This window comes from Arachis ipaensis, chromosome B01 (genome assembly GCF_000816755.2).
Source record: "Arachis ipaensis cultivar K30076 chromosome B01, Araip1.1, whole genome shotgun sequence".
Classification (NCBI taxonomy): Eukaryota; Viridiplantae; Streptophyta; class Magnoliopsida; order Fabales; family Fabaceae; genus Arachis; species Arachis ipaensis.
Window position 1 is genome coordinate 7,921,995 of NC_029785.2, and position 8,140 is coordinate 7,930,134.

The following is an 8,140-nucleotide window of genomic DNA, read 5'->3' on the forward strand; positions in this document are numbered from 1 at the left end:
ACACGAACATAAGCTGAGTGTGACAGAGATGAAGATGTTGAGATGGATGAGTGGTCATATGCGATTGGATAAAATAAGAAATGAAGATATAAGGGAGAGAGTTGGAGTAGCACTCATTGTGGAAAAGATGGTTGAATCGCGTCTCATGTGTTTTGGAGGAGGGTGGATGAGATGGAAGATGGACAAAGAGCGAAAGGTAAAGAAAGACCTAAGAAGACCATCCATGAGGTGGTCAAACAAGATCTACATGTAAACAGTCTCTCTGTATACATGACAGAGCACAATGGCATCGTTTGATTCATGTAGTCGACCCCACTTAGTGGGACAAGACTTTGTTGTTGTTTGTTGTTGTTGTTGAATAAAAAGTTGTGTTTAATCTATTTAAAATGTTAATAAAATAAACATTTTCTTGAAAAGATAAAAAAATTTGCATGCTTTTAGGATTTGCACTTTTGTGTTGTTTTTTAAATTTCATTCGTTAAAAAAAAAAAAACGTACGCTTTAATATGCATAATGCATTCTCCGTTGAATAACCAAGTTCAAGGAATTGAACAACAAAAATGAAGGAATTATTTATCCAACAATGAGGCAAATAATGAAAAAAAATAATTGCTAAAAGAAACCACAAATATTACAAAAATAGCAACACATCTTCCTCTTTCTGCCTTAGATAACCAAACCGATCCAAACGGCAATGCCACCCAACACAATCGGAGCCCTGAAACTTGAAATTGAACCCGAATCATCGCTGGCCGGACCCTGCGAAGTTTCGGGCGAAGAACTCGCCGGCGCCGTCACTGGCCCGGCACTGCTAGACGGTATTGTCACTGGTGAATCTGCTGGAGCGGCCGAACTCGAAGGAATTCCCGCGGAAGACTCTGGTGTCGCTGCTGGAGAACTTGCCGGAACCTCTGTCACCGGTGGAGCACTCACAGGAGTCACCGCCGGAGTCTGAGCAGTCGGTGGAGGAGTAGCCGGAGACGGTACTGGTGGCGGAGACCCGTTCTTGGAAGGGCTTGGAGCCGGAGAAACCGATGACGGCGCCGGAGACTTCGAAGTAGGTGCCGCTGCCGGCGACAAAGAAGAAGAAGATGATGATCCGGATGGTGAAACTGCCGGAGACTGCGAAGTTGGTGACGATGCAGATGGTGGCTTCGCCGGTGAATGTGCCGGAGCAGGAGACGCTGGAGAATTTGCGGAAGACGAGTTCGGCGAAGGAGAAGGAGCATTATTTTCTGCGAGAACCGAAACGGAACCGGCAAACAACAAGACAGAAAGAAGGAACAGTGGAAGCAACAACAATCTCTTACTCAACATCTTTGGATTCCTTTTGAGATTCACCCTTTCGAGAAGTACAAGGATGAATGAATATGAATATGAATCTGTGGTGAGAGTGGAAGTTGGAAAGTGTTCTTGTTTGTTTTTTATTTTTGTGTTGAGTTGAGACTTGAAAGTACATTTGATGAAGTGAGAAATGTATATATAGTGTTAGCAAACTAAGTAAAATGTTACCGTTGTGATGGTTCACTGGCTATAGCCGGTAACATAGCCGTTGAGTAGTGGAGGGATATGACCTGCTGGGTTACAGCCTTACAGGGTTAATCGCCACTCGCCAATCGATGACTGGATGTGTCTGTTTATTAACATATAAGAGATTTTGTCGTCTTCGAATTACATTTCCAGGAATGAAATGAATTGGATTATACCTATTCATAATGTTATTATAACAGTGTCAATTATCCAGTAAGGGAGCTTGAAAGAAACTTTTGGAGGGGCAAAAATTTAACATGGAAATTATGTAATGATATTTAAATTAAAACTAATGCAAATGTCAACAAATTGGGGATTTATGACTTACGAAATATTTCTAGAAATTAAAAAACAAATAAAGCAATAACTTGTTAGTATTGGATTAAGTAGTATAACAAATTTTTGTTAACACTAGTTGCAACTTGAGATGTGATGTCACTTGTTTGTATCGTTTTAAGTCCAGTTTCTTCCCTAAACAATTGAACACTTATTATGGTGTGGATATTGGTGTTACCAAAAAAAGGTTTTAGACTATGGATGTTTTGAAGAAAAGATGAGAATAAGAAATGTTAATATATCACATATAAAATAATCTTTTACCCTCATGTATGAGTAACTTAATTTTATGTCTTAAAATTGATAGTCAATAGAGTATCAAATGATAAAACATGCTATATACATATATTAGATCTTTTTATAGTCAATATTATTTTGTTAAGAAAACAAGTGTGAGGGAATATGAAGAATTAGCCTCACATCGAAGAAAAATAAGTGAACAAATTATAAAATATAAAGCTTATTAACTTGACATTTTAAGATTTTGAATTGAATATGGTATTTTTTATCTTGTATTCTCTCTTAGTTTCTCTCCAAAGTCTCCCCCATGGATAATTGAGAGTTTCCCACGGTGCCACAAGATATTTTTATGATAACAGAATCATATGTATGGAATAAGAACAAATATTGTGGAGAGTATGTTACTTGATTGCAAGGTTAAGAATTATCAACTTAAAAACTGTCAAGCAACTCAGTGCCACAGGCCTACAGCCAAAAAATAAGGTTAAATAAAATATCTAGCATTGAAATAACATAAACCCACTGGCATAAAAACACATCAGTTCAATAGAAAACATAACAGAGCACATAGGATAACAAGCAGAGGTGTAAATTCACTTCCTTTAATGGTTTATACTTTCTACTTTTAAGAGGAAAATTCAACCCACATTTCTGATGGAAAAAAGCAAAGCAAAATTAATAAATGTAACTGTTTGAAATAGGATTTCTTTTAAAAGGGGGAGAAAAACAATGAATTAGGAAAGAACATGAGCCAGAGGCAATCATCTGAATGAATTTAAATGGACTCTACAAATAATATATTTCATGAAAAGGGACATATGAAAACAAGATTTACAACTCTAAATCTCTAATGCTTTAAGATGGGGGTACAAAATAGATGAGAAAAAAATAATCAAAAGTTAATGGACTTTCTTACTAACTATAATTCCTGAAAAGTCAGGAAGTGAGTGTGACAACAGACATAAACACAATGAAGCCCTCAAAATCTAAACATATGGATTCCATTTCACTAACTAAATAACAAGATAAGAAAACAAATCAGAACTTGAGCTGGATTGGACCTTTATTTAAAAAACACAAGTAAATATCAATATTTACATGAATCAAAACCCCCCAAAAAAAAAATATTTACATAACATCATGAAATACAAAACATGACTAAACCCCACCCAAAAAATAAAAAATCTACAAGACAGGATTATATACAACTTCTACAGCTTTGAGTGATTACCTTAATAGAATGGTTAGCTCTCTACATCATACACAATATTTGCATGCTCAACTAGTATACTAACAATATGTTAGGGAAACAAAACACCCAAAACAAAAAAGTGGGAAAAAAATGATACAACAGCGAGCCAATCAGAAACGGGGCACAATAGCAACATCCTGTGCTAAATCCTAATACATCAATCAAACATAAGTTCTAAGCAGTCTTCTACATTACAGACTTCAGCAAGTTAAACCCATTACATCAACAACTTCGGTTTTTCTTTTCATGTGCTAATAACTAAAACATAAACTCAAATCAAAAGCTAAAAAGTTCATAGTAAATGTTCCACTTCTCTTTGTAATAAAAAGGAGCAATACTGAAGGCTTGATTGTTGATCCCCCACAGCAACCCAGAGTTTGAATGACCAGTTTCCTTTCTCAACACATTTGTTCCTACATAACATAGGATAATAAAAAATAATCGAAATTCAGAAGGCATTAACATGAAGCAGCAAAATACAAGTTTAATTCTTATCAAGTGATTAAAAACCACAACAAAACAAAAAAAAAGTAGGCAGTGCAGTTCCACCAAAGCAATAACCTTTATGTTATGTCAAGTTTTGCCCTCTAAATCCACAAACAAACTACACCTTTCAGTTTCAGACAGCTGCAACCCAAGAATTTTTTGCCACAGAAATGCAAATAACTTCAAAATTTCTGGAAATGCTAAATGACTATCATTCTTGAAACAAATAAATAAATAAAACAATTCAAAAATCTAAGCCAAGAATTTAATGCTCCATTATTTGACACATGAATGTGTGACCATATGAAGACATTTTTCAACCATTCTCTCATATCCATGTCCCAAAGATCCTTTTGCCTTGTGTATTTCTCAAGAGAGCATCTCACGAAAAGAAAAACAGGGTTCACCAACTCTAAGAACCTATAATATTGCCGATTATTTTAAAGCATTAGTGTTTGTATATATATAATCTACTTAACACAATATCAGATGTCTTCCACTGAAATCAAATATACATACACATGTTCCACTAACCACATATCTAGCATTATTTTTTACCCAGCCAACCAATCAAAAATAGGAGAAAGGATAACTATAGTGAATTGCTTGGCTAGCTTGATACCATGTGATCACATAATCAAAAAATGAAAAATCGACCACATATTCAAGCATACTGTATGTATGTTCCTATAGCAAGCTTGTTACCAACATGCATGTATATATGCTCCTAACCAGAATGATTATATGCTTGCAAGTTATCATAAATTCCTGTAGTTTGCAGAAATTAACTAATAAATGAAAACATGAGAATCAGAGTGTTTTTAGCAGATGAAATACAAATTTACAATTAATCCAGAAATTAAGCATCCTGGTCTTGAAGAGGAGACATGCTTGATCATTAACTTATCATGACAAACAATCAAGTTTACATGGCATCACAAGAGCACATAGATTCAGGGAGAGAATCAAACACTACAGCCTTATACACGGGACTGGAGAACATATCCGGAATAGTACTAGAAAGATTTATTGAGAATATAGCTTACAGAAAGGCATAGGGGGGATTATGTGAATAAAGAAGAGCACAGATGAACAAAAGAAATAATGCAATGCAATTTTAACTAGAGAATGCAATACATGAAACTTTAAATTGAAAATTAATACTTGATTCCAATAGAACCTACAAATAAGAATTTGTTAGGCTTCTCGTTTGGATGTTACCACTTCATTTCTAGGTTTCCTGGGCTTTTATTGATAATTGACCTACATTTCAATGAGTTAATCTTACAGATGCTTATTCAACAGAATACTCAACACCTCTCTAGTCTATAGTCATCTACAGTTAAAACCAAGTCTTGGCAGACAATTAGTTGAGTTGAAGAAAAAGTAGACCGTATCAAGTCTGTAAAGGACATTAGCACTAAACTACTAGTAGTTAAAAAACGCAAATCAACCACATATGTCACAAGCTAAAATACCTCAGGCATATAAAGAATTATAGTACCAAAACTAACCTTCCTCGAAGATAACCAAAGCCATGCTCCTAACAAGAAGCAATCAGAACAAGTGATTGAAATGGAACAGATGCTCAACAACTTCTGGACCAGAGGAGCACAACCGAAGAATCCCAAAAAGGCACGTCAAACCATTACTTCTCAGTTACTATTCTTTCCTTCTGCAATGGAAAAATAATAAGGCAGCATATAAAACTACTCGGAGGTCATCCGCCTCCGCTTCCCATAATCAGCATCTCTGGGCCTAGAATGATGTTCCTCCTCTTGAGATAACCGTGATTTGCTGTGTGTCCTCGATGACCGCCCCCTTTCCCATTCATCATCATGCTCTGCTTCACGATCACGATACCTATGATGATCTGCATATTTGTCCCTGTCTTCCCTGTACCTGTCACGATCACGATCTCGTTCACGATCCCTTTCGCGGTCACGATCACGGTCACGATCGCGGTCTCTAGACTTTTCCCTATCACGGTCTCGAGATCTTTCTCGACCAATGTCCCTGTCATCACGATGCCTTCTTTCGGACCATTCATGATCATGTCCCACATCTTTTTCTCTGGGTGCATCTCTCTCATATCCTTGATCTCTATCATCCCTGTACCTCCTCTCAGATGTGCCAGACCAGTCCCTTTCCGAACCTCTATCTTTTTCCCTCATAGAATTAGGCCAGTTACTTCTATCATGACTTGCCTCACCATACTGATGATCCGATGCAGCTTCCTCCCCATAACTTGACTCTCCGGCCCTGCCACCACCAGGCTCTTCACCACCCCATCCACCCATATTGGGATCAGACCACATTCCCATATTAGGTCCATCCATACCAGCTCCAGGCATCATCCCCATGCCATTCACAGGCATCCCTCTTCCAAAAAAGGCAGGATTAACATGGGGTGCAGGCAAACCAACACCTCCAACACCAGGGAATGAAGGCAAAATGCCAGAGAATGGAGGTGTTGGAGCACCAGGAAAGCCTCCATAGGTACCCATTCTACCCATGGGACCACCAAATGCAGGATCAAATCCCTGATTCATCATTGACTGAGGATGCATCATAGGAGGCGTAGCACCCATGCCCTGTCCAAATCCATTCCCACCATTTCCCATTATACCTCTACCACCCATACCACCTCCTCGATTCCTCATAGGATTAACAGGCCCCCTATTACCCATCCCAGGATTATTCCCTCTCCAGTTACCCCTTCCATAACCTCTATTTGCATCTCCCCCTTGGTAGTTACCGCCAGTTGTAATATTACTCCCAGCAGGCTTAGCCCCTGCCTCAGCAGGCCCCCTCCTTCCCTGAGGAGCTGCTGTTTGGTTCATCTGCTGGTTCCTATTCACCTGAGCCTCACCCATTTTCTTAACTGTAAAAGGCGAAGCATAGGCAACAACACAAGGCCTTCCATTAAACATATGCCCATTCATGCCTTCCTTACAGGCAGTGGCAGCTGCAGGATCATAAAATTCAACCTGGCAATACCCTTTAGATTTCCCACTAGCTTTCTCATCGAAAAACTTCACCTCCTTGAGAGGGCCGTACTTACAGAGCTCAGCCTCCAGTTCAGCATCGGTAGTCCACCAATGCAAATCACCCACAAACAATATGGTACCTCCACCGCCGCCGCCACCACCAGCAGCAACAGCACTTCCAGCACCCACCGGGCCACCAGGTCCAGGTCCAGGTCCAGGTCCACCAGTGTTAATAGTATTAACTACACCCACACTGTTCCCGATCCCATTCCCACCAATCCTATTAACATCTCCTCCAGCTGCAACTCCAACACCGCCACCACCACTTTGCCTGGCCAAACCCTCATTCCCAACGGAGCCAACAACACCACCACCACCACCATGAGGCTGCTGTCCAATCCCTTGCACCGCAGAAGCACCACCACCACCAACACCAGCACCATTTCCACTCCGATCCTCAATTTCACTCACTTTCCCAGATGGCTGACCCAACTCAACCCTAATTCCAGATCCACCAGTACCCTGTTTTGCACCCAAATCATTCCCTCTAAACCCCTGATTCTGAAACCCAGAAACCCTAGAACCACCATCCACAGCCCCACCACCACCACCACCACCGGGTCCCTCACCACCACCACCTACACCAGGAATCGAAACCCCAGCGACAGCTTCTTGTTGGGGCTTCTTGCTGTTGTCCTGAACGGCATCGTCGTTTCGAAACGCTAGATCGTCGTTTTTACGCAGCGATTGGAGGAAGCCCTCACCGACATTGACGTCGTTGTAAAGGTCCTCGTAATCGTCGTCTTCCTCGCCCAAGAAACCCTCGTCGGCGACGGCGGATATAGCCTCGTTACGGTGGAACTGATCCATGGGATCCCCGCCTTCGCCTTCCTCCATTCTTGAGTTATCTTGCAATCTGGCACGTATTGATAGAGAGAGAAAGAGATCTTACCAGAGAGTGCAAAGAAGAGAGAGCATGCGCAGTGTGTTGAAGAAGAAGAGAAGAGTCGGGGAGACTCAAACCCTAATCTGGAAAGTTGTCAACTAATCTAATCCCTTTTTTAATGTTTTTTCCGGTCCAAAGAGCGAACAACTGAACATCATAGTTTTTCGAACCGTAATTGAGCTGATCATAATTAAAGAAAAATAAAATTAAAATTAAAAATTAAAATGTATGGTTTTATAAATATATTAATAAAAATTAAATATTAATTTTTAGAATATTTTAATAAAATATTTTTAAAATATTATTTTTAATATTTTTAAAAAATAAATTATTTAGAATTAAAACTTATATTAAAATTAA

At 39.2% G+C, this 8,140-nt stretch overlaps 2 protein-coding genes across 3 annotated transcripts; both read right to left on the minus strand.

The window, feature by feature from the left end:
- LOC107617084 (classical arabinogalactan protein 10) lies at positions 508-1,484 on the minus strand. Its single transcript, XM_016318913.2, has one exon. The coding sequence runs from the start codon at positions 1,315-1,317 to the stop codon at positions 667-669; it is 651 nt and encodes a 216-aa protein (XP_016174399.1). The 5' UTR covers positions 1,318-1,484; the 3' UTR covers positions 508-666.
- Positions 3,305-7,943, minus strand: LOC107616938 (spidroin-1). Of its 2 annotated transcripts, XM_021116977.1 has the most exons (4): positions 7,787-7,943; positions 5,359-7,750; positions 5,029-5,107; positions 3,305-3,771 (listed from the first exon to the last, which is right to left on the minus strand). In XM_021116977.1, the coding sequence occupies exon 2, from the start codon at positions 7,729-7,731 to the stop codon at positions 5,554-5,556; it is 2,178 nt and encodes a 725-aa protein (XP_020972636.1). In that variant the 5' UTR covers positions 7,732-7,750; positions 7,787-7,943; the 3' UTR covers positions 3,305-3,771; positions 5,029-5,107; positions 5,359-5,553. The 2 variants fall into 2 exon arrangements, with proteins under 2 accessions (XP_020972636.1, XP_020972635.1); XM_021116976.1 differs by lacking the exon at positions 5,029-5,107.